Here is a 27828-nt window from a genome sequence, read left to right as displayed (position 1 = left end):
TTCCTGGAGGTCCCACGCATGAATTAATTAGTCGCTAAACTCATCGTTATCACTCTCCTCACTCCCAAAGCTAGATTCCGAGCTCTCCTGTTGGGTAAGCGGTGGCGCCGGAGCATCTGGAGTTCTACGAGAGGTGGAGACAAAAATTAATCAGTGTTTTCTAAACATATATCAGGAGGCACGTTGAAACATTAAAAGGTTCAGTAAATGTTACATGTGTAAAAGTAAGTTGTCCTGACGTTTTGATCGAAACGTCAGGCCAACTTACTTTTACACATTCTCTTACACAGGCTCTCTAGTGGATAAGCAGTTTGCTAACAGTTTTATTTAAAATTTATTTAAATGTTATAAGCTCATTCATTGGAATTATGGATTCACAACATGATGATGTTTTCCCCTTTGATAGTTTTTAAGTCATCCAACATTCCATCATCATCTTCTGCAAAAAAGGAAGAAACTTCATTATGAATGTGAAACTGAAGGAAATAAGAAATATCTCATATTAATTTAAACTAATATTTTCAAATGGTTGACTGTATCTGACTGAATTAAACTTCACACTTGGTTATTGGAAGAAGAAACTAGCAAAGTGTACCATCTAACATCTTGGACGTTTCTAGCAATCTCACTCTATGCTTCAAACACATGATATATAGTATATAAGCCTGTCTGTAATACTAAATAAAAGAAATTAAAATAAAACTGTTAGCAAACTGCTTCTCCACTAGGGAGCCTGTGTAGGAGAATGTGTAAAAGTAATGTGTAAAAGTGTCCCTTCTGTTACTGTCACTTGTCATTTAGCCTTTGTAGAAGATCCTGCTAGGATCGAAACGTCAGGCCAACTTACTTTTACACATTGTAGTACTGAACATAAGTTCTCAGTAGTTTAAGCTCATACCAATGTGAGATGAGATTCATAAGCTGGAAAATTCCTAATGATGGCAGTATTTCATATCTTTTAATCTGATTTGACATGGAATGCGCAGACATCCATCAAGGTTTCTCCTCATTTTGTATTACATAGTGGTCAGGAAAGAAGAAACTTGTAATTTGCATACAAGCTCGGTAATTGTTACTTAAGTACTTACAATAATAAATTTGGATCCAGTCCGTCCATCAATACTTTGTTCCTCAGTGGTTCTATAGGTACGCCCTATAAGTCGATAAAGAAAGGAATTGTTCAAGCAATCAGTATGCATTCGATCAGGATGGTCCAAATAACAATTGGTACTATCGTTTAGTAAGTGGACTCACAATCATAATAATCTTCTTCTTTAGCTAATACATAGGCCATTCGGCTGAGACTGGGCAAAAATTGAAACCAAAACATCGAATGATGATCAGCTCGGTAAGCCCAGACTCCCAAGTATCTTGAATTCGTTTCTTAAGCATCACGATTGTTGCATAAGCATCTGACATTATAGGCAAGCCTTCAGCCTTCACTGGGAATGTATACTATAACACCACCTCGATCTTTAGTAAAAAAACTAAGATAGCTACAATCACTAAGATTTCTTATTAATATAGATATCTTATTAATCTTGCATTCACAATCATAGTGCATAATACTGTACATATGAAACTGGGCATCAATAATGTCATGTAAGCTTCTGATATAACAATATCTGCCTATACTAAGAATCTGCAGTTGTAATTTATCTCCATCAACAATTTATCTATGTTCTTTGTAACACACTAAAGACACTGTGTGACAAATTAATGACTTTGCACCATATTGATTATGAATACCAGTATTCTAGTAAATCTTGGATTCACAAACATAGTACTTCACTTAATACCAAACTGAGGATCAGTACCATGACGTTAGCATCTGACATTACCATACCTGCCTTCACTATAAATCTGCACATACTTTTGACGGCACTGCCTTCAAATGGCTAACGTACTGGACTTGCGATCGAAAGATTGCAGGTTTTTGTCCTACCTTGTGTCCTTGGGCAAGGCAGTGTATATTGCCTCTTTTCACCCAGGTGTATAAATGGGGACCTGGCAGGTAACTTATAAATTACAGTTGCGTATGACGCTTTTGTGGTTGCACCTAGGGGAGGTGCCCTAGGGAACACGTTGATGTGGCACACAGTAGTGCCACAGGAGTGACTCTTTGAATTGTGCACCCTTTGATGGGTGGGTGTGACAAGTTACAAATGATCATTGATTAACTGCTGTAAAGTTGTGTGAAAAGGTCTTGTCTCAACTAACAATACATCTGCCTTACGTAACAAATTCAGGATGTGTACCAACCTGATATTAATATTAATATGCCTCTGACATGACGATAATTGCATTCAGCCATCTTACCATGTTGATCATTTTGAAGTATTTCATGTATCTTGGGTCTTGAGAGACTGTCAGGGTTGGTGGGGCTTCTGGCAGTGCTGGCTCTGTTTCCGAGGTAGCCTAATAAAATAAAATAAAATAAGATAAACAAAACAAAACAAAAAATAAATTTTAAAAAATTAAATTAAATAAGAAAAAAAAAAAATTCATCAATAAAAAAACTTTAAAAAAAGTAAAGAAAATAAAACAAATTATAACAAAACAGAAAATATTAAATAAAGTAAAAAAAAATAAAATTAAGAAAATAAAATCGGTTGATATATTCCTGCAGCCCATACTTTCTGGTGACAGCATTGTACAGTTCTTAATATGCAATATGTTCCATCAGCACTATTACTAAAACACATGTGTATCTTTTTCTTTCAATTAAAAACGAAAAAACAAAAGAAAAACAAAAATGCAACATGAATGATCTATTTAAAAATGCCTTCATTACTAATAAGAGAAAGATCATAATCCATGTATTCACTTTTGGAGCAGACCAATGCTTCATAATTAAAAATATGCTATGGCTTCAAAAAAGACTACCTACTGACTTATGGGAGATAGATTTATTAATCTTTCAAACTGATCAAACTTTTGTTCGTTCGTTCATTAAACATACAAAGCCTGGCTTTAAGTTGGTGAATTGCTTTAAAAGCAAAGTTACAGTGCAACCGATATCTTTACCTGGTCGTCTCCAGCTGTGACCGCAGGAAGATTTGTTGCTGGAGGCTGCTGTGGTGTAGCTTGCTCAACTGTAACGTTTTCAAGACCAGGTATGGAGGCAAGCTGAATTGTGAGAGAATTATCATTAATTTGCAACCTATTTTTTTTATTTACTTTTTATTATTTTCATCTTTAATGAGGGTAGTCCTGCTCAATGCAGAAGTACTGCTTTCCAGAGGAGCCCTCAATATTTAAATTATTGAAGCAACATGTCAGCCCTATTGACCGGAAGCAACCTTTACAGTGTCCCTTTGGCCTCCTAAAGGTACCTTTTTTTTGGGTGATCAAAAGCTCAAACAAGTGAGTACCTCAAGCTATGAAAGTTGTAAGAAAATTGACATTCCACATGAGACCTGGGTGTATTACCTACCTGGCATTTTTTTTTACACAGTTACACATATTACACTAAACTGTTAGTAAATTACTTGATGTATGCTACTTTGGTTGATAAACATGAGGGGCCTATATCCTGCTTAACATAGTAACTCAACATGACTCAGGATCACAAAATATGGCAGTTGGCACAGGTTGATAGTTATTCCCACAGGGGATGGAGGGGGTGGGGTGGGGTGGGCTGTAGAGTTTGGGAAGTCATATGATTATGCTAAGCAAGGCATTTATAAAGTACCCAGTAGATGGGGCTATTGCTAAATAGAATTTAACTATGAATGATACCATGTAATGAATGCCTCTCCAAATTGCTAGCATATTTTCTAGTACTCCAAATCCTCAATCCTTGTCGAAACTTTATAGAATCAACAGTGTTCAGTCAGTTTCTGTATGATGACATTACTGCGATTTCTTTTACTAGCAGGTAAATGTTGGCTTGAACTTAAAATATCTCCCCTCGCTCCCCCTCCCCCCCACCTCCCCCAAAAAATTTCCTCCCCCCCCAAAAAAAAAGAAATTGGCGAATTATTCAACAATGACCAAGATTGATTTAATCTAAATGAAAGGTAGGAACGACTGGATCTTGTGGGTTGGATTAAAATTTTGTACCTTTTTCCCTACCTACCAGTTAATGTACTACGGACACCCAGCCAACCTGTCCCATATTCAATACATTTGTTGCGGGTGATAATCTCATTCAATATCTGTTGAAAATTTTCGAAAAGTTCCTTTTGTTTCCAAGATATGCACCTTAGATATACACATCTGGGAAACTTACTAAATATGTACAAGCTATGACGTGGAGTGTTGCGCTCATCAAAATTACTTATTTTAGGCAGTAATAAGTTAACCCCTAATTATAAGCCCATATATATCATTTGAATAATGTGTCTTTTCAAAGAAGACAAAGTATTTCAGAAAATCGTATAATGTAATCTCTACAGTACCTTGGCTTCTAAAATGTTCATTGTCACTTCCAGCTTCTGTATCCTATGATTCAAATCCAGTAATTTCTAAAAGACAAGTGAAATAATTATGTGAAATAATTATTATTAAAATCAAAAGAATCCATAATCTTGTGTAAAAGAGAAATTGGGAATAACAAGTTGCTCTGTGCTACCTTTCACAACAGCTGGTCTTCAGTTGTGATACTGAACAATATACTTACTGTAATATTCAACATTAAAAAAATTGTTTTAGGTAAGTTAATATCATTGCCCAAGACTATTACACACTTTAAGTAACATCTAAATCACACAGTCACTTTGTAATTTCATTCCTTGTTAGAATATTTTGTTCTTCTTCAGAATTTAGCAAAATAAGGGCTTTGAAACCAAAGAGCATGTTTTAATTTCATGGATTGCACAATAAGAAAGATTATCTCTCCTCCAAAGTAAATCATTCTATACACAACCACTGCATACTGTCATTGAACAAATTCCTGTTTTTATTACACTGCAGGGATGACTAAAACAGCCTTTACTGTGTGGCCCGTGGATAATATCAAACGTGACTGCATAGCTCATTTTTGTGATCATCATAAATATTAAATGTAAATTGACAACTTTGTCCTGTGTCTCAAACATTTGTATGAAGTTTATTGATTGGGGCTTTTAACCTTTTATAGCAAATTTAGCAAGCCCTGTGAGTACTTTATCCAGTGTTGCATCACAAAATGCTATACAGGATCATGAAGTTGCTACAGTACCATACGAATCCAAATATGTATAGCAGTTTTGCTGCACAGGAACCAAGAGGAAAAGGTCAGGCTAAGACTGCTACAGTAATTAGTTAAAGAGAAACTGGATATCTAATTGTTATGTTGAACAACATTTGTTCTGAGGTATTTTGTTTGAAATTGATTGTACGTTGGATACTCCCTAACCTGTGTTATGGAATTACCATCCTCTTATGATTTCGTCTGCTACCAGTTTGTCTGAAAAAAGCATTTCTAAAGTAAAATTATTTATGCTATTTTCAATGATTTACAAAGGTTACCATGACAAACTTGCAAACAATGGGCTAACAAACCTAGTGATACAGTTCATAGAAAAATGACAATCAAAATATTACCTGTTCACAGACACAAGAAAACTTGTTAAGGAATCTTGTGGTATGGATAATGAAATGATTCAAAAATGCCAGCATCCTCTTAGGGTGTATAGCTGTGACCTGTATAAGAAACAAAAGATAAATTTGTACCTCGTCAGTTCATACAAAACACACAAAAATATTTCTAAGACACTACTAGTGATCAAAAAATGGATAGTCTGAACTCTGCAAGTTCTAGTGTAACAATTGAAGGTGAAAAAATCGTGAGAGAAAGAAATTTGTAGCGTGATGTGGTGCTTAAACTGGTGCAGTGCTACGGGGGCAAGTTTTGATGTAAATTTATGCTAAATATGTACAGGTAAATTAATTGATGTTAATTACACTATGTTAGCTGAAGTTAATACTGAAATTGACACTTCACTTTGACAGATCTGCTTAAAATAAACCATTCCATCCTCAGTAAATATAATAAAGTTCAAAACCTAATCTAAACCTGCTGTTGTGCAACTGGTGTTAACATTAAGCGCAGTCTACCATGAATGTGGTATAAGGGGGTTTTGAAACGACTTCCTCGGACACCATGAACATTGCATTGCTCTGACAATGAATGAGGTACTGTACCTTCACCTCAGACCTCAGTATTTGGAAAAAAGTGGTCAGATAGTGCAGGCGACACTCTTGTCCATCGGATTGGGATGTAAAATGGTGGTGACCAGAGCAGGAATGGGTACAACAGGTACTGTGTGTACACCTGCCTCCTAGTTCTAGGGTTACAATCCATATTTCTTTGGTCGAAAGTTGGAACACTGTGTCCAGCGGGAGAGTCTAATAGCTACATTATAAGTTGTTGCATTTTAGTCCACGTCTCCACCAGGGTGGGAATTTGGCAAAAAAAGTTGGTAAGCATATTTTCATTTTTTGATGAAATGTGCTTACCAACATGAGCCAAGATTTCTTAGTTGGTAAGCACAATTCATGAATCGGTAAGCACAGCACAATGACCTGAACGCTGTTTTCTTTTTGTGAAAACTTCCTGATTCGCGGCACAAGTGTACTTTATATCAAGCCGACAGCGGCGGCGCAGATAATCCAGTCAATGCATGTTCGATCGAAATAATTACAATCCCTGTCCATCACGTTGAACTCTCCCACCAGACAGTACCTGGTTGAATACTCCGGTATTAGTTATTCAAATACATGATCAAAGGAAATGAATCGACTGGAGATTGTAAAAAAAAACTCTGAAAATCAGTAGAGAAATTACCAACTGTGTACAAAAAGTAAGTTCGGTCCTTTAAAATTTTACGGAAGATCCAGCAAAACACTTTCGAAAACTTCACGCAAAACTGGCATATCGTGCTACATGCAACTAATGTCATGTAAACAAGGCTCTACAGTAGTACACCCATTTATGAATAACCTGTACTGTAAGACCACATCTGGTGTTAAGCGGGGGGAAAAGAAAGTATTTTCTAGAGTTTCCAAAAATACGGAAAAAATAATGTCCTACTATAGTTAAGTGAATAGCAAATAGCCTAACCACCTCGTCTGTTACGAATCTCACGTAACTACAAAAACACAACTATTTGTATTTTGTGAACTTGACGTTTTCTACAAGAACATAGAAATAATTTTAAGCATTAGTTAATCATGCCGTGTGGCCTAAAACATATTTTATTACAAGGTTTACTTTCATAAAGATGGCCATTACTTGATATCTTGTGCTGCGTGTATGAACTGTGCCTCGTGTATCATGGGGAATACTCCATGAAACGTTTCTTGGAAATGTGCCAAAAATGTTAACAAACAGGTGTTAGACAGGGGATGAGCGCACAGTTGTTTGGCAGGGTACCTGGGAAAATTCTGAGCACATGTACAGTATGAACTACGCAATTGCCGTCGGCAATTGCGTAGTTCATGTGTGAAGTTGGAATAAATTGCGATGCATACACAGTTAGTCGTAGGTATGTGACGGTCAAGGCACGATCGCCGAGCTAGCAGCCAGCTGTGTGCGGCCAGTTCGTTGGTGCTTTTTGCTAATTGCGCGACAAATTAATCCTCCGTAACTTAGAAACAGATTGCAGATAAGCCTACTACAGTCCGATGCAGTCACTTACGGTCAGAATTTTTGGTACGCTCATTACAAGGGTGTGTGGTACTAGGCCTATTTGATTTTCTTATTTTGGTAAGCCATATTTTCATTCCAGTACGCTAGCGTACCGGCGTACCGTAAAATTCCCACCCTGGTCTCCACCAGATTACCACCAGTCCACCAAGCTAATAAGTGGGACTAATATTCAACAATAACCTTAGTTTGTGAAAGGGTGTGAAGACTCGCGCACAAAGAAACGTCTCATGCTGGTATTCTGACCTAGTTTCGAATGAGGTGTAACAGAAATGTTAGACACCACCATCGATCCTACAAAATACCTGTAGACACAGCTTGCTACCGTCGTCGGTGATAAGACACTAGTGTGCAGTCAATACATACAGCTACGGTCAATACCCTTACCAAACATGAATGCATTCATTAAGGCTTCATTAAAGCTTCGAATGCTTATAAATGATGGCTTATATTTGCCCCAAGAATGCCTTCGCTAAGGCTTCGCTAAGGCTTCGCTAAGGCTGCACCAGAGCCGAAAAATTTAAATTAGCTAAGGCTTCGATGGCTTAAATTTGCATATAAGTATTCACTTTGAAGCTTTAAATAGGCATTCGCTCTGCAGCCTTAATGCTAGCATAAATTTGCCCTGAAGCCTAAAATGAAGGCTTCATTAAGGCTTCATTAAAGCTTCGAATGCTTATAAATGATGGCTTATATTTGCCCCAAGAATGCCTTCACTAAGGCTTCGGTGTATGGCTGCATCAGATCTAGCCAAAAAAAGTGCATAGGCTTTGATGGCTTAAATTTGCATATTGGTATTCACTGTGAAGCCTTAAATTGATGAAATTGTTTTGAAGATTTATAGTGAAGGCATTTCAGTTTTCCTCATGATTGACTCGACCGTACATATACGCTTCCCACCCAACACTGTAGGGTTTAACCTTGCGATTAAATTGACTTAAAACAACCTTAAATTACCTTCTTTAGCTTAATTATATCATGAAGCAAATTAGTTGTATGCACCTCACATTATTTGGTTTGACAGCTATTTTGTATAGGTCCCTTCCAATTCTCCGGCCCCCCTCCCAACCCGTAGCAATCGCTTGAATGACTTTACTAGGAATCTATCCGTCCCATGCATTCATGAATGCCTCTTCACCCCACACATGAAATGATGAAGAAACGATTTATATTATTTCTGTAAGAAGAACACTTTAATTCAACAAAATCTTAATCATCATTATTGAGAAACAATTGTGAATGAAATTTGAAAACCAAAGAGTTTATCAGTGTATGACATACATTACAGAAATTCCTATAATATAATATTGACATGAAATCACAAACACAACAGTTGGAATGAGCTAGCAGCTAGCTCACTGCAGTGTTTTATTAATATAGCCTTTTAGGGGAATGTGGGTCCATGCAGTCAGCTACTTGCTAGTAGTGTGAATGGGTTTAAGAATGCTTTGGACAAGTACTTTAAGCATTGTAATCGGGTATGACTTTTAGTGTCTTCGGTTTTTTCCCCCTCCCTCCATAGGGTCCTTGATAGGGCCGTGATTGTCCCTCCTGCTCCTTTTTTCTACTAAACTAAACTAACACATTACTTACGGGCTACTGGATATAGTGCACAGCTATCACATTCTTGGCATAAAGTTAGTGTAGGTCCTAAAATGCAGTCAAGACAAGACTGAAATTTTCGACATGAAAATCAAACATGTCTTCTCCTGAATAAAAAGAATTCTGTCATTTCTTTTCTACTTTAGGCTTACTTTTCTCCCTTATACCAAACTTACCTTACCTTCTGTATGCCATGTTTTATTTGTATCACACCAGAAGCGAATCCATTATGAGCAACGTTAAACCATGCTCCATAAAACTAGCGTTCCAAATTATCCTATTAATAGATCTTACGTGAAATCCGCATCACACATACTGTAACTTCAATACAATAAGAAAATGCATTGAGTAGCCTATAGATATATCAGTCCTGCATGGTTTGTTGTATAGGACGGGTAGAAGGAAAATTTTATTTACAAAAGCAATGGATAATATTGTCCTGAATGTGTAATGCATATTTACTTCCTGTATGAACCTGCATGCATCAAGATGAATCTGCCCAAAATTCACACCAGCTATTATAATATAGTCAATTATAGCATATAGCCAAATTGTCAGACTACCATTATGATTTCAAGTAAATGGACGATAGAGGGATGTTCCTTAAATTTGCATACGTTTTCTCTGAAGTGCAGAGCTAATTTTAGGCATCAGCATACGTAATAGAAAAAAAAGTTGTGAAAGAGTTTAAAAATTGCATCTCCGTCAAAAAAATACAAAACAGCCAAATTGCAACAATAAAAAGAAGATAGAAACAGCCGACATGAACAGGATATATGATTATGATGATTTTAAATTGTCAATTAAGTCTATTTCAAAATTTTCAGATCCCTCCGGGCATTAGTAATTTGACAAGTAAATTTTCGGTTTATGTCCTTCTCGTCTATGGGCGTCCAGTTATATTTCTTTAATGCTGATCGCATGTACTCTGCAAGGAAAAAAAAACAGAATATACAGTCCGTAGAATTAAAAAAAATGAAGCAAACATGTCAAAACTGTGTGTAATTGAGTAGACTTAAAGGTAGTCTGTATATGCCCCAAATGATGGCAAGCTTTAATTGCTAGAAGTTTTCAAAAAGTAATTTCCTGCATGGAGGTCTGTACTTTCAAAATTGTTCTCAGACGTTCTTAATGAACATGCATGCACACAAGATGACCGAAAGTCCCAATGAGGTAAACTTCCTCCAAGGGGGTGATAAACAGTTGAAGAATTAATTTGGACCAAATTAAGGTGATGTATATTTGGAAATCTGGCTTATTTGGGTCCAATATAGAGCATACCTTTAACTCTTTTTAACCCATTCCCTTCTCAAAAAGTTTCTTTGAATGTGATGAATTCGTCAGATTATGGTCCTACTAGACGGATAAACAAGGGTGTAGGAACCGGGGGGGGGGGGGCTGGGGGGTGCCAGCCCCCCAGTGAAAAATGTGGAGGGGCGGAAGTATTATTCCGCCCCCCCCCTGTTCGCAAGTCATAAAACCCCTTTTTCATTTCCAAATGAGAAAAAAAATCTCATTTGGAGCACCAAATTGCATCTAAGGCCAGGTGAAAATACAAAATTAAGTTTACAAAATGGAGTGGGTGTTGAAGTGTGCTATATTGCACCAAATTGCATCTGAGGCCACCTGGAAATGCAAAAAATTTCCTTAGACCCCTCCCCCAGGCTGGCCATCAGTCTTCAGCCCCCCCCCCCCCACTCAAAAGTACCTCCCTACGCCACTGCGGATAAAGGTCGAGTGTCGGTTCATCCGAGGTGGAACAGACTATTTAAAAAAAAAACTCCTACTTCCGACTTAAATCTGACGCCAGATGGACGGTTCTAATTACATGTTTTCAATGGGAGGATCGACCGGAGGCACCCCTTCATTTTTTTTTTCATGCAACATCGACTCCCAAGGGTGTCCATTCCTTTTAGGGTTGGGCACACGGCACACTTGAGTTGAAACATTCTTTTTTGCGTAGCGAAGCCGAAGTAGACAATTCGTAACCGCTGATATGCTACATGCAACCACAGGCACTCGTAACGTTATGTAGGTGTATATTATATAAACACGTGTTTATATACTATACACCTACATAACGTTACGAGTGCCTGTTCATGCAACAAGGAGCCTTTGTCATAAGATCAACAACAATTCAATTTGCATTATTATGGCGTACCGAGTCCCTTTCGTGATCAATAATGTCTGAGGTAATAATTTTTTCTATTCATATTATTGCAAATTAAGATTTGTTAAAAGTTTCTGAGGTTTTATTACAAGTATTTTACCTGGTGTTTTGGCTCCCAGACCTAGGCTAGTCTACGGTAGTGTAACATTTGCAGTAAGTTATGCACGATTGGTCAACTGTCTTACGAAATTACATATAGCTTTACAGTAACACTAGTATTACAGTAAGAAGCCTAGGCTAACACTTGCAGTACTAGGCCTACTTCTTTAGGGCAGGGCTGTGCGTGACCTTGTAGAAAATACAGCACATGATCGTTTAAACGCAAAAATTTGCGAACGTTAATCGATCGATTTCAAGCAACTTAATCTATTAGGAAACCAACAACTTAAAAAGAAAACTCAGGTTTGCTGCAATGCCCTTAAGAAATAATTTATAGTGGTACGGCAAAAATGCAACGGAGTCGGATCCCTAGCCGTCGCGTTAATTACAGTAGGCCTAACGTTAGGTTGTAACATTTAGAACAGGCCTCGAAATATGGCTTGTAATTTAGCTCAAATTAATGATGCATGAGTAAATGCAAATTTTTCATGTTAAAAAACAGTATTGGAGAAGGGTTTAGTCGTTGTGATTTCTTTAAATCAATCTGGTATTGTTCTACTTTAATTCTAGACAAGTTACGATGATGCAGTTTGATTGGCCTAAGCTTACATTTTCTAATTGAACTTGAATGGAGTAACGAACAAGGATGTTTAACATCAAGTTCGTTACATGTTTATTTCTTCATAAACGGAATAAAACTGAACATAAGTACAAAATAATGACGGAATGTAAGGAATAGGTAATTAAAATATACATTTTGGTGAAGATTGAAGATGGATGATTTTTCTGAGATGCTTTTTAAGATGGATATTTTGAGTAACTTTTCTTAGTGCATTACCAGGTAACATGGATTTCATACACAATCAAGCGGTTAGGCCATTTGCTACATAAACATAAATAGTTACGGTACATGGTTTCTTGGTAGGATGTCAATATTTTTTTACTTTGGAAATTTGTAGTAAATCTCTTCCTTTTCTTCCTGCAAAACCCCAGAGGTGGTTTGGTACATACAAAAGGACACATGAGAGTCTGTTTTACATAAGAAGAGTTGCATTAAGTAAAATGTGCATTTGTGCCACTTGTTAACAAGAAAAATGGCTCCCAGTCGTTCCAAAACCAAAAAGACTGTGAGCCAAAAATGGAATCAACTGAGGCCCTTGGCCTCATAATGTAAGGCTGGCATGACCTGATGCCTTTTTGTAATTGCCAGGAATAAATATCTTTCTCTTATAGGCACAAGGAGCATTCCTTTAATAATGTAAATACTTAGTAAAGCAAAACCGTTATTTGTTTTGATTACTAGATCATTCAGGAGAGCTGAGGCTGCGAACAGGGCTAGCATTTTCAATGAACTTGGTAATTCACTAGTCATTGGTTTGCCCTTTTTCTTTTTACAGCTCTCAAAAGAAGGGACATTCTCTAACCCCTGGGTCCTGCTGTTGCGTTTTAGAAATGTATATACCAGTCGGATGGGATTCGCCGTACACTGGAGAAAAAAAGAAAAGTCGCATGCGCTTGAACTGATAGCTGTGGTGTGGACAGGTCAGCGTGCCAGACAATGTGATAAACTTTAGGTTATGAAGTCTAACCTTTTGTCGCCAGAACTTTGACTTGCTCCAGAGGGTTGGGGCCTGCTGTTCCACTTCCATTTGTTCGGAGCCCCAAACCGGAACACGACGCCAGCTCCAACTGAGAAAATACTAATTTTATAATTCCATTTAGCAGGTGGTAGGGATTGTTCTTCTTCACAGCATACTGCTCCAGCTGATACAATTTATACGTGTCCACTTTTACACTTGCGAATCGGCCGTTGTTCTTTGGGTCGACTATTAGTGGCTGAAAATTAAATTGAACATAAAGCTTCACAATTTAGATATTGATATGGTAATGAGAATAGAATGGTAGTTAGGTCCAAAGTTAGGTTTGGATATGGAACATGTTTGTTCAGAAGAGGATGACAACAGTGACGAATAACTAGAACTTATCTTGAGAACAAACATCAATTGTGTCAAAAACTATCAATGGTGAGACTACAAGCTTAAGTTGAGCATCTTTAGGTAAATTGTAATGCTGTTTCTAGTAATTCTACTAACTTGTGATTTTGCTGACACTTTTTGTGCTGGTGGTAGTACTGGTTGTGAAGTAGATGGCAAATCTGGTGGCGTCAGTGGGAGTGGGCATTGCAGTGGCGAAGTGGGAAGATCTGCATCTTTAACGCTGGGATTGTAACAATTAACAACAGTGTCTGATTTGCTTAGTCTTTCAAATGAGGATTTGCTTGCACCTTGACACTGGAACTTGCTCAACAATTCCATCAATGCAGATATGTGGAACTTCACATCATCTGGTATTTGCTCTGCATCAGAAATAGAGAAAAGCATGTAACATTAGCATACTATCTGATAATTGGGGTTGAAGCAGAAAAGAAATACCAGTGATAGGTTGATAAACACATACCCTTCTCAATCAGCTTTAACTGCAGCTCCAAGACTTTTGATTTTTCAACTTCAAGCTGCGCCTCCAACCTTCTTATCTTTTCCGACTGAGTCTCCAGTCCCTCTAGTTCCTCTCTGCTTTCGGCAAGCAGAGAGGATAGGGACTCCAGTTGGCTGGATGGTTCCAATGTAGAAAGTGGATGGATGGCATCCATCAACCCTGAGAATCCAGCCATCATTGCCATGTTTCTTACGTCCGGTTCGTTGTTAATGGCTGGTGCAGTTTTTCTGACATCTTTCTTCAGTTTTTTGCTCCTCTGAGCTGGAGCTGGAAGACTTGTGTTCTCTTTTTGCTGTGGAGCTGAGGCATTTGAAATGGTTTCATTCTTCAATAAAAAGTACAATTTTTAAAAGAAGTTATGTTGGTTGTTTTTATTTTAATTTAATTCCCCATATAGCTTTCCTTCTTTGTTTAGCTATAATCAATATCATGTAAGCCTAAGTTGTTGTTGTTGTTGTTTTTTTTTTTTTTGGGGGGGGGGAACAGTTTACGATTTGCCTGAAAATTGAAACGATTGAAACGGGAGAAAAATGGGTCATCGACAGTTTTTTGTTTGTTTCGAGAAATGAATGTTTAAACAAATAAGTATGTAAGGATTGAGCCGTTGCCACCAACCATGTACCTGCTGGAATATATCTCAATAGTTGAACCAATAGTTTGTTTAGGGGGAGGGGGGAGGAGTAGTCTTGGGCGATATATCGAAAAATTTTGTATTATCGCGGTAACTTTTATCTATCAATGATTTTGATATTTGTAGCATTCCATGCTTTAGTAATTTGAAAGGAATAAATTGCGTTTTGTCTAAACCTTCGAACTTTACCCTCCGACTTCAGAATTACAAACCCGTCATACGCGTGCACGCAAAGAGTCAAATATACCAACGCCAAATGCATTGTTCAAACCACGCAGTACAAACATGAGTGTATGTTCCTTGAACATGTCAAACCTTGCACAAACTTTGATGTACCTGTAAAACAGTATACATCTACTGTTACTTGATGAAAATAATTGTGCCACAGCGTTTGTAAACTCATATTAAAAAATTAAAGATCGAACATAAAAGTTTGGCAACGCCTAGTCTACTAGCCAAAATTTAGTCGATGTTGTTGAACAAACTACTGTAGCATGTAGTACATTATCAATTCCCTGATATGAGCAGTTGCTCTACCCCCAATCCAGGCTACATGCTATTGCAGTATATCTTCCACTAAATTCCCACCGAAAACGTTCAATTGTATCTCGATCTCGAACCACATGGTATAGCCTAACACCACACTGAGTCAATTGGAAATCGAGCCTAACCATATGTTTGGGGTGGGGGGGGGGGATCACACTTTTCGTAGCCTTGTTTACAACTTTCAATTAGCCGAAAATCGACTGTGATTTGGAAAGTATGTGCTATATCTTGAAGAGGGAATGTAGTACTTTACGTTCACCGTTGCCGTGGCGATGGATTGCAGGTTTTAACTTCTGAGTATTTCTTACCGATATAGGCCTAATCCTTTTTTTTTTTGCGGTGGTGCGTGATTTGAACCACACAGGGGGGGGGGGGAATTGTTAAAAGAAAGGGCACCTAGCCTACGCAAGGGCGGCGGAAGCACTTTTAATCTGGAGGGGGGGGGGGGGCACCAACGTCGAAGGGCACTTTGCAGAAATTCGATTGGACTGATGCAGCCTGATATTTAGTACCCTTTATAACTCTTATTGTATTATCTTATTTGCGTATACGCATCACTCCATGAACGCCACCCCCCCCCCCCCTCCGCAAGGAAACAATGCATACTAGCACTGCAATATCTAATGTGCAAATTGGGAAACAAGGAAAAAGACAAAATGAGGTGAAATCATTATAAAGTGCAAGTCCCTGCACACGCGATCGATACATGCACGAAAGCAAATGAAATATGTCAAAATACTGAAAGAAAAATAATTTTCTATGTGTTTTTCAATGGTTAAACTGATAATATTATGATCATTATTATTGTAACGACTTTCCGAATAATTATAACCAATTTGGAAGGGTTATAACACGGCAAATGATGTATGTTATTGGCATGCGATGTAATAACCAACGCATGCCTATATGATATGCACATTAACATGTTGAACGCCCGCGTAGTGCGCGAAAAATTTTGGTAATATTTTTCGAGTAAGTCGTTAAAGCCCCCCCCCCCCCCCCCAATCAAATTGGGCTCCTATGCCTGTGGTAGTAAACATTTAAAACTTCCCGAAATATTTCATTCGACGTGGGTTTCGCTTTGTAAACTCTTTTTTTATTTAGAAATTTTTATGTAGAAAAAGAGCACATTTTTAACCTGAGGAAAATGGGGGGGGGGCACGTGCCCCCCCCCCCGGTTTCGCCGCCCTTGAGCCTACGACAAACATGTGTTTTCTGCTTCAGTTGATGGATTAGTGGTTTGACATTAATCGAGATTAACCCCTAAACGATAAAAAAATCTTACAACTGCATATACAACTTACACCCCCCCCCCCCCGCCTTTATTTATTGCTCGCCAGTAAATCATATTTAGCCATCATTAATCCTGAAACATGTAATTAGATTGCAAGATTACGATCATATAGCTACTACTAGCACTATCAACAAACCTAATTGGTAACAATTATGTTCATTTGTATCATTCCGACTTCGATAGATCAATATACAAAAAGTTTCAAAGCTGCCGATGTCTAGATATAAACACAGCTATTCACGTAAACAACATCAACTTCATGTAACATAGTTAAACGCGCGCTCTACGTTACACTTTTATGCAATGATGAACTCGCATGGTGTTCAATTTTACGCGCGCACAACTATTCACGTAAACAACATCAACTTCATGTAACATAGTTAAACGCGCGCTCTACGTTACACTTTTATGCAATGATGAACTCGCATGGTGTTCAATTTTACGCGCGCTTGCGCAATGCACGCATATCGTGACACATGTTTTATATTTATAACGTCTCTTCACATGATTGCGTTCATTTCTTAAGTCAAACTTCTGGAATTACAAAGGACTTATTTGGATTATTTTCGAATGGAATGGCGAACTTAATGACAATGTCTGTGATTATGACTTGTTAGTTTTGTTTCAGGATATAAGTGCAACACATGCATTCACGAGAACGAACATTTGGACACATTTGCTTCGACTGGTGACTATACTGCTACCTAGCCTAGGCAAATACTAAACGTACTACTACTAAAGTACTAATAGTATTAGTAAGTAGTTCTAGCACTTTAGCTAGTGTACTGTAGCAATGTAGCCTAGGCCGAATCAGTATTTACTAGGCCTAGGCTATATAGGCCTACTAGTACTGTCACTGATAATTTACTATAGTGACTTATTCAAGTAAAGTTATGGACAATGCACAAATGGAATTGTTCTCGTGAGTCGTGGTAAAAAAGTATTTTTAAGTTTATTATTTTTTTTATAGGCCTAGCCTAGGCCTATATAGCCTAGGCTAGAGACGCTAGCGCTAGCTGTACTATTCTTTTTAAGGTTTGCTAAAAGTAGTTGTACCAGACTCCAGAAGTCATTGTCTTCAACTCCAGAAGTTACAAAGTAGGTTTAATATTCGGCATAACTTTTTTTCAAATACTAGGCCTATAGGGTTGTGAATGGAATGGCTTGGCTGAGAAAATTGTTCTTGCAAGTAGGCTAGGCCTAGGCCTAGTAAGAATAGTTTATAAATAATTGTTACTAGTTGTAAGAATAGCCACGGCCTTAAAAATGCTTTGGACAAGTACTTTAAGCATTGTAATCGGGTATGACTTTTTGTGTCTTCGTTTTTTTCTTCTTCTCCCGCATAGGCCTAGGGGCTTGATAGGAACTTGATTGTCCCTCCTGATCCTCTTTTCTACTTATGAGTTCCGATCCCCCCCCCCTCCCCGAGTTAGTTTGATTAGAACTTTGAAGGAAAACTTTCTTACCGCTTTGACCTTCTGTTAGGCATACTTCATACTCTGCAAATTGTTTTTTCTTTCTGACTCGTTTGGTTTGTGTGTTGTTTGTTGGCTGCCTCTTGTTTATTCTCCTTGTTTTATCTAGCTCTTTTGCAAAAGACTCCATCTTTTCGTCACTTGTGCCTAAGGCAAGAACAAACAAAGAAGTATAAAGTCTAGTAGTAGTACTAGAACTAGGAGTAGTACTAGTAGTAGTAGTAGTAGGCAAGGTCAGTAGCCTGGGCCCCCTAGTACTACTAGTAGGCCTAGGCTAGTACTGTATTACTACTACTACACTGAGGCATAACGAATTTAAAGGAGGCCCATAATCAAATTTATTCAGGTTCTTAGCGACTACGATAGGGTAATTACGCCTATCCTCCCCCCCCCCCACTTTCGCTACTTATACTAGCCTATGCTAGGCTAAATGATGTAGGCCTAGGCTAGGCCAAAATCATCATTCCGAACCTAGGCCTAGCCCAGGCCTAACCTAATTCTAGGCCTAGGGGCCTAGGCTATCCTGTCTTCTGAGATGAGAGTGAGACTCGGAGTCTACAGTCTCGGATCCAAATTTTATCCTGGTCCACCCAAATTCTACCCATCTCGGTCCACCTAGCCTAAATAATTGCCGCTGACAAAAACGGTGTTTTCCGCTGACACATTTGGTATGCGGAATGCAACGTTTTTTGTTAGCGTAGGCTTAGGCCTAGGCATAGTCTAGGTCATTAGCCAAGGTGGTTTGAACAATATCTAAAGCAATGTAGTCGCCAAGAATATAATTATTTTTATTATTGACCCCCTGTAAAATGTTTTTTTTTTCGCAGCCTAGGCTAGGCCTAGTACTAAATTAGCTAGATATTCGCAATTTGACGCCTGCCCTAGGCTAGGCGAGTACTAGTAATAGTAGTAGTAGAAGGACAGAAACCTAGCAAGTAACATTAGGAAACTTATAAAAATCAAATAGGCTTAGCCAAGGCATCAAATAGGCTTAGCCAAGGCCCTCTCCTTCCCTGTTTGGGTAGCGGTCATAATTGAATAAAATTCTAGGCCTAGCCTAGGGGCCTAGCCTAACATTGATTCAGTTGACTTCGGCAAGGCTAGCCTACTGTAGGCCCATGTCAAATGAGCTTATAGCTAGGGACTACTAATTCTGACTATCCTAGTGTGATGTCTGAGAGTGGGGAACAAATCTAACAATCTATAAATTTGCTAATCCTAACTTTTCTTTTAGGGCTTTTGAGTTTGAAAAGTATACATGATTAACCCTAGCCTAACGTTAACATTAATGTTGGGCCCAATGGCCTAGCCTAGGCCCCCGTTCAAGAAATATTTTCGTAGCCTTAACTAAACTTCTACTAGGCTATATAAAGTCTATACCTACCTCTGTAAAAGTAGAGGACCTCTAGGTCGGTGCTACCATATCTGGCTGTCACTTTTTGGAAAGTTTCAATTGAAACATTTTGATGCCGAAAGTTGGGGAAACTAATGGTAGAAGAAGGGACAATTCCAAATACTCTTTCCTCTATATAAAACACGACGATCCAGTCGCCCTCTTCGTGTTCCGCTTTTAGTTTTCTGGCAATCTCCTTCACTTCTTCCTTTGAAACGAAGACATCCATTTCCTCCATCTTCTTAAAAGATTTATAATTTAAATATGCTTGAAATAGCTGAACTTTGTAATTGTGTTGTCAATATGAACTATCCAACCGACGTACAGGTTATACTAGACTAGGCATATACCGATATAGCTTTGTCAGCGCAATTGATCAAAGCAACCGGAATGACGTAATAATTTTTGTAGTTTTGTTCTTTGCCGCCTCTTTCATTTCTTTTTTATTATAAAAAACCAACCCGAGCTCGCAACTATTGCGCAGCAACTTGATATCCCATTTACATCTTCAGTTTACTAAATGTATATAATAAAATAATAGATTTTCTTTTGTGAAAGACTGTTGGCTATTTTGAAAGGAAATCCCTAATTAGCTGTCGAGCGGCTAATTATTGCCGCACCGTATATAGCCGTTTTAGATACACGCACTATTACATAACAATGACAAGGAAAAAGTGACGTAAGAATTTTCACTACGTGTTTTGTACTTACCGCCAAATCAAACGTAAGTATACGTACAAGTCGCGAATAGCTGCACTGTATGTGCTCGTCTACGGTAGCTAGCACGCAGTGATCTTAGTTTCAGCTCGCAACCGTATTTAGTTGATCCAGGCCGCGCAGGCTATGTACGATACCTGGATAGATTCTCGTAGGCCTACTTAGTACTTCTTCGTTTGGAAGTCGGTTGATTTCACCTAACATAGCCTAGACCAACTTTAACTTCTACTAAAAAGTTGGATCAGAATCTCAGAGATTAAATGGAACATGGTGCTGTTCGAAAAAGGAAAGGTCCGTACCTCAAATGGAAAACCAAGGTGCCTATGCCGTTAAATTCCGATGATCAGCTAACTGCTTTGGTTGTAAGTATGCCTACCCTATCCATGTGAATGCCTAACGTTATATACCAATAGTAGTAATAGAGGCAAGTATTAGTAGCCTACAACTTACAAGGCTAATGTCTGCAGAGGCTTTGGTAGTTTAGTACGCCGGATGTAAGCTCATAACTTGTTCGCTACCTTCACTTCCCCTTATCGATGTATACTCCAGACATCTTGTAACAACTTTCGCTCAAATTATTAAATTAAAGTACAATTTTGAATTCAATTTGCTTTGTTTTTACCTTTTTTTGGCGCTCAAAAATTTGCACCAAACGAAATTCAAAATAGCCTAGGCTAGGCCTAGAGGCTTAATTTAGGTCAGATAGCGAAGTCATGATGGAACAATACCAGAGTTAGTTTGAAAATAGGTTTATGGATAAAAGAAAGACTGAATTGTTTGAAGTGTTGTAGCCTACCTGTTATTAAGAGTACATGCCATTGTACACCTAGCTGGCTACTTCAGTTTCCAGAACAAGTTAGACTGACCGACTGTTGCTTCTCTAAGTTCTCCCACAATAATTGTAAGAAGTTGGAATATAGCTGAATGGAATGTTAACTCTATTTCATATTGTCAGTAAAATGTGCCAATTAATGGTACTTGTTCTTCTTGAAATTTAAGGCCTGCAATTTTAGGATATAGATGCATATAATTATTATAATATGAACGTCTGTCATGTTCATTTATTATTTGCAGTGGGACTCGGATCAGCCAGAGAATGCACTCTCTTCAGATGAAACTGAAATCTTTGGAATCCAAGATGAGGTATTTTTTAAAAAAATAGGACAATTCTTGTTTTCTTTCTGAAGGCTAAATGATATAAGCCTAGTTGGGCATACGTACAAACATTCTACTTTTTAAAATGTTTCAGTTTGAAAAGCCAACAAAAATCACATTTTTTTTTATCACAAATTGAACAGTTTATAGTGGATAAAGCATCTTATGGGTTGGCAAGTAATGGAAGGATAGCTTCATGCGATAAAATGAGTGTATAATTTAAGAAATTTCAAATGGTTGTCTGAGTCCGGAATATGGCACTGTACTGTACAGCGAACAGATACTTTTCAAAGTAACAACTATAGTAATTTATCCTTGGAAAAAGGTAACTTAATTGATTGAGACTCTTATAAGAAACTGTTTTGAGCAAATTTATGGATTCTATACAGTTGAAACATTTTGTGTTTATTTCCATGCCCTTACCTTTTTCCACTAGTGTTGACTAAAGCAAAGATTGTTTAAATGTGGTAGGCACATTGTAGGATCAGTATTTTCAATAGGACTTTTCTTGTGTCTGATTTTAACAAACATCAGAAATTATTAAGTGATTGTTGATGCATGTTGATTTTCAAGGTTGCTTTGGGGAAGTGTATACACATTGGGTAGCCTTTTTCGTCCTGGACGACCGCTAAATTTAAACGCTGAAAATATGTTTTAATTTTTTATTAAATTCTGTTGCAGATATTCACAGATGAGAACGATGACCAACCACCCCCTGAGTATGTTCCTGGGACTGATGCAGATCTGGATTCCTTGTTTGATGATCTCCAAGAGGTAATTAGAAAAGAGAAGTTTGAGGATTTGTGCGATGATACTACAGAAACAGCTGAAATATTAACCGAGAAATTTGCAGAAGTATGCATGAGTCAATCAGCTGAAGTACTCTCAAATAATGAAGAGCAGAATAACTTAAATGTTGAACATTTCCCTGGTTCTAAAAAATGTCTTGGTGCCGTCATGTTATTACTATGCCTTTTCATGATCAGGTTCAAAGTGTCAGATGAGGCAATGACCCATTTGCTTACAATCATAGGCATACTATTACCAGATAATCATAAATGTCCAACATCACTGTATTCACTTCGAAAGTACCTTTCCGTTTACACGTATATGCCTGAAATAAGGTATTATTGTTCATTTTGTTATGCACATGTTGAAAAAGATATGAAGCATTGTCCAAACCACTTTTGTAATAATGATTTGACTGCTACAGGAGGCTTGTCATATTTTGTTCTTTACAGTTTAGTGAAACAGCTGCAGGTCTTATTTAATCGCAAATCTTTCACAGAAAGTGTTAGGAATCATAGATTTTGTAGATCATCAAAGAAAGGTGTTGTCAGTGATGTCTATGATGGGGTATTGTACCAAAATTTGTGGCAACAGGGTTTTCTTAGTAATCCAAACAATTTATCTTTTGCTATTAATACAGATGGGGTGTCTATTTTCAAAAGTTCAAAAGTTTCATTGTGGCCTGTTTATTTGCTTGTCAATGAATTGCCTGTTAAAGATCGTAAACTGAGGGAAAATACACTTTTTTATGGAATGTGGATTTCTTCAAAGAAACCAATAATGTGGAGTTTTCTGAAACCACTTTTCGATGACATCACATCACTTGAGGAAGGTGTTGAGTTTCAAGACTTCACTGGAAATAAGTTTATTTGCAAAGCAACAATATTAACATGCACATGTGATTTGCCTGCAAAAAGCCTGGTAGCAAACAGCATTCAGTTTAATGGTAGTTATGGTTGCTGGCATTGTTTGCAAAAAGGTGAAAATTTTAGAACAGAAGCAGGTGGTAATTGTCATGTTTATCCTCCACAAATTGGTGATCTTAGTGGGCCCCCTCGAACTAAGGAATCAGTGCTGACATCTGTTCACAAAATTTTGAATGACATCAAAGCAGGTCGTAGTGTTTCAACAGACAAGGGTGTCAAAGGTCCTTCTTGGTTTGTGTACCTGAAATATTTTAATATAATTGATGGATTTGTAATTGACTACATGCATGGTGTTTGCTCCGGTGTCATGAAACTAATGCTAACACTTTGGTTTTCCAGGGAACATAAAAGTAAGGAGTTTTCATTTTATCAGTATAAGGAAACAGTGAGCAACCTTCTAAAGGCAATTAAACCAACCATTACCATCACTAGGGTGCCTCGCTCCTTAGATGATATTGCTTTTTGGAAGGCATCTGAATATAGAAACTTTTTGTATTTCTGGGGGGTTCCAATATTGAGAAATATTCTGCAACCAGTTTATTACATTCATTTCTGCCTACTGGTAAGAGCTATGTTTCTTCTCTCACAAAACTCAATAAATGAAAATGATTTTCTTATAGCTGAAACCTGTCTTGCAGAATTTGTCACAAAGTTTCCAACTTTATATAGTTTAAGGTATGTCACAATGAATGTTCACCAGCTAGTACATCTTGGGAGATGTGTTCGCTATACCGGCCCTCTTTTTGTGAATAACTGCTTCATATTTGAAGATTTGAATGGTTTTTTAGTTCAGCATATGCATGGTACACAGGGTATTGATACACAAGTTATAAATACCATTGGTCTTATTCATAGCATTCCACTTTTGGAAGAAAATTTTTTAGACTTGAATTATGAAGTGCAGAACTGTGTTATGTCCATGATGGGAAGGACTCATGCAACATGGCAACACTTGACAAACTCTGTTTACAGGATCGGTTCCCTTTATAGAAGGATTTTGACTTTTGAGGAATCCTCAGCAATTAAGAGAAAGTTTCAGGTAACAGATTTATCTGTCAGATGTTTTTTAAAAATTTTCATTCAGAACACAGATTCATTCGTCTATGGTTCATTTTACAAGAAACTAATACGAAGAAATCAAAGTGTTGTCAAGTATGTTACAAATTCAGAGCCTGCTGCACAACAGTACGGTTCTGTACAATTTTTTGCAATCTTAGGGGAAGGTGACCTTTGTGTAGCTTTCATTGAACCCTTTAAATTGAAACAAAAAGAAAGCACAGATCATATCAAAGAGGTAATCCAAGATCCAGACTTGGAAGTGATAAAACTTGATCAATTATTATGTAGTTGTATTTACACTGAGGTTAATGATAGCATGTATGTGTGTGAGATACCAAATAGGTGTGATAAAGACTAACACTACATTTAAAATGCCGGACTGATTTTTTCTGTATATGCACCGAAGCAAGAAAGCACAGATTCAAGATCTAAACTTGGAAGTGATAAAACTTGATCAATTATTATGTAGTTGTATTTACATTGAGGATAATGATAGCACATGTATTTGTGTGAGATACCAAATAGGTGTGATAATGACAAATACTGTAAAATTAAAGTAGCTCACTGATTTTTGGTTTCGATGATAATCGTAACCAACTTGCATTCATGATGGCATATGTGTGTGTATATGCATGTGTGTGCATTTGTGATACCCAGCTTGTTAACATGATATCTCAAGAAGGGAAGGTTTTGCTTTTTTTTCTAATATGGTTCCTTGGGGCTAATGAAACCACATGGTGGATGTTGTTGTAGCAGTTTAAGACCTCAAAGTTTAAAGTGGTTCATGAGTTACCAATTACGATGATTGTAAATTTTAATTAAGATGCATCTGATGTGGAACAATATACTGCTTAAACCTGGTAAGAAGCTCGTAAGTTCATGAATAAATCAGGTCCCTACAAATATATATCTTGGCCCTTACTGATGCCTCTTGTTTATTTATTTATTTTGTAAATAAGCTCTCCAGCACGATGTTGCCAAATAGTTCCTGTGTTAGGTTTGGGTAAGTTATGATTGGTCACCATTGGTGCAAACCATATCCTACTTTTAATCAGAATAAACCTAGAGAAGTGAATGCCAGAGAAGAATCTAGAGAAGTGAATGCCATTTTGGAATTGTTAACAAATCCCCTCATTTTAGTAGTTTCTTGGGCAGCTCAAGCTTTTTTCCCTTCTAATTCATTGTATCTACTATCTTCCAAAACCAGTTAATTGTTTGTTTTTGAATCATCATCATTGTTAATTTGATAGAGAGAAATATCAATAAAATTGAATGGTACTTGACAAATCATCATAAGTTTCATGGCTGGACATTGATTTTTATATGTCATTTGTATGAATCATCTACAGAGCTAGGGATCCCCTGATACCCTGGCCACCATGGATGGAGAACAGTTTCCACTTGTATCACAACACTTAAGAACAATGGTTTACTTTCTCTGCTTTCTTTATTTGAGTAATGAGTTCCAATTAATACATACTGATGTTCACTGGAATTCTGATGTAGGGTTAAACTTATTACAAAAAGTGATCAGAAGGGCATTCCCTTGACAGTGTAGCAATAATATTCAATTGTATATAATTTAAACAGCTTTAGTTGATATCTCCGTGTCAAAATTAACTCATGGTATATGGCTACACAGGAAATATTTTACCATTCATTAAGCTTTTCATCACTTTATTGTCCAGTAAGTGCTAAGTATATAGGAATACTTCTTTCATATAATGGTATTTGCACTAATTGGCTAGCATCAGTACTGCACATAGCCAATGCCTCTCCAGGGAGCTGACACTGTAAAAGGGGGGTACCAATGTAGTCTTGGCCTTGACGGTTGTTACTCTTTTCTAGCGTGCGTACATGCCTTCCTTTAAATGCCTATAGTATCTCGAATGTGCTTGTCCACTGAATTGTATATGACCAAGGATCTGTCCATTACAAAAGTCTTGGGCAATTCTCCAAAGCCAATGCATGCAGCCTATAGCCAATATTAAAAAAAAAATAATTCATGAATCCCTATTTTGACTGCTTGTTAGGCTTCATAGTAATGCCAAAATTAAGCTTCAAACTCATGAAGAATTAAGCTTGTGCACGCTTCACCGCAATGTCAAAATAAACCTTCAAATTCATGAATCCTTATTTTGATTGCTTGTTAGGCTTTGATGGCAATGCCAAAATAAGGCTTCAAACTCATGAGGACTTGTAAGGCTTCACAGCAGTGTCAAAATAGAGCTTCAAATTCATGAATCCCTATTTTGATGGCTTGTTAGGCTTCGATGGCAATGCCAAAATAAGGCTTCAAACTCATGAGGACTTGTAAGGCTTCACAGCAATGTCAATATAGAGCTTCAAATTCATGAATCCTTATTTGACTGCTTGTTAGGCTTCACAGAAGTGAGAAAATAAGGCTTCGGATTCATGAATACTTATTCTGAATGCTTGTTAGGCTTCAAATTAAGGCTTCATAGTCATGAAGCTTTATTTAAGGCTTCACATCCTTATTCAAGTTCATGAAGCCTTAATTCTGAATGCTTGTTAGGCTTCAATTTAAGGCTTCATAGTCATGAAGCTTTAGTTTAAGGCTTCACATCCTTATTTAAGGATTCAGAAGCCTTAATGAAGGCATTCAGAAGCCTAAATAAGCCATCATGTTTGGTAAGGGTACCCACAACACAGTGTACATAGCAGTGATGGACATTTTAGATCTAGATAAAAGATTGAGGTATCACTTTCATTACTGTCTACATTTCGTAGCGACAAGAAGAAAACTTCACTTGCAGGCAACGTAAAGTTAACTTTTTCAGAGCGGGGCACGCCGTTTGGGGCGAGTCTTCAATGCCTTAAAAACGATGAAATACAAAATTTACTGAAATGTATTGAATTATGTTATTTTTGTTGTTTGTTTGTTTATTGTGAAACAGGAAGACACTAATGTGGATTATTGGAACAATTTAGCTGAATTACAGTAAGTTTAACACATGCGCCAAGTTAGGGAAGGTTTTTTTTCTTGCTTCAAGCAAGCTGTTCATCACAGCTGTCTTTTCAATTCTACCGTAGGCCTACCATCAGTCATGCTACATTTCTGTGTGGCAAACATTGGGAGCTCCTGTGGGATAGGCTATATTTCAAAACTATGCTAGGCCTAGGCTAGGCTATATACAATACAACCAATCTTCCTAGTTCAATGATACTCTTTAAGCTACTGCCAATTTTATTATGCACCTGACTGTTGGTGTAAGGCCTAGGTCAACTCTAGTCTAGGTTATAATATCATAAATTTTTGCTTATGACAACCTACGGCTGCAGCAAGAGCCAATTTCACGAAAAACTACGAAGCTACAGTTATTTTCTCTCCAAAATGAACCCACCATATCAAGTATATTTTCAGGTGATTTATACCATAAGATGAAGTTTTGGTCTGTTTCAAGGCTTAGGTGTCCGAACTTCGCAGTGTCCATGCTACAGTACTGTATGTAGTCACTTTACGTATATAACAACATGTAATCTACAACAGCCTAGAACTTAGAAGCCTAATAACATAACAAGTATTTAGTTTGTAAGATTATCCTCTCTAAACCTTAGAAAGATCGACCCCTGGTCCAACTAGCGGGAGACCATCAGCATCCATTTTAAGTCTTCTGTGTGATTTTTATCTTCTATAATGAAATGGACCCGAACGTTAAACGTCAATTTCACTGGTTGCTCTTTGAGAATCGTTCGTGACTACCTAACAAAATACGCCTACTAAACCGGTTCCGCGAACAGGAAGAAGTGTTACCACTCTCATACGTTAAAGACATGCCAAATAGCACAGAAAAAATCGGCCAAAACAATATTTGGTTCCAT

At 37.5% G+C, this 27828-nt stretch overlaps 3 protein-coding genes across 3 annotated transcripts; 1 reads left to right on the top strand and 2 right to left on the bottom strand.

The window, feature by feature from the left end:
* Nucleotides 1-27725, bottom strand: LOC139969962 (WASH complex subunit 3-like). Its single transcript, XM_071975420.1, has 7 exons — nt 27560-27725; nt 5530-5628; nt 4404-4469; nt 3028-3129; nt 2320-2418; nt 1089-1153; nt 1-124 (listed from the first exon to the last, which is right to left on the bottom strand). The coding sequence occupies exons 1-7, from the start codon at nt 27608-27610 to the stop codon at nt 28-30; spliced, it is 579 nt and encodes a 192-aa protein (XP_071831521.1). The 5' UTR covers nt 27611-27725; the 3' UTR covers nt 1-27.
* Nucleotides 8221-19577, bottom strand: LOC139969958 (uncharacterized). Its single transcript, XM_071975407.1, has 6 exons — nt 19331-19577; nt 17938-18093; nt 13962-14300; nt 13598-13860; nt 13094-13340; nt 8221-10163 (listed from the first exon to the last, which is right to left on the bottom strand). The coding sequence occupies exons 1-6, from the start codon at nt 19575-19577 to the stop codon at nt 10045-10047; spliced, it is 1371 nt and encodes a 456-aa protein (XP_071831508.1). The 3' UTR covers nt 8221-10044.
* LOC139969957 (uncharacterized) lies at nt 20278-26650 on the top strand. The gene is made up of 3 exons (XM_071975391.1): nt 20278-20418; nt 21131-21199; nt 21893-26650. Exons 1-3 carry the CDS (start codon nt 20317-20319, stop codon nt 24341-24343), a joined length of 2622 nt encoding a protein of 873 aa, XP_071831492.1. The 5' UTR covers nt 20278-20316; the 3' UTR covers nt 24344-26650.
* Nucleotides 27726-27828: the final 103 nt, after the last annotated feature.

The sequence above is a fragment of the Apostichopus japonicus genome, chromosome 1 (genome assembly GCF_037975245.1).
Source record: "Apostichopus japonicus isolate 1M-3 chromosome 1, ASM3797524v1, whole genome shotgun sequence".
Taxonomy (NCBI): Eukaryota; Metazoa; Echinodermata; class Holothuroidea; order Aspidochirotida; family Stichopodidae; genus Apostichopus; species Apostichopus japonicus.
The sequence above is the reverse complement of the archived record's forward strand: the minus strand, read 5'-3'. Positions and strand labels throughout refer to the sequence as shown.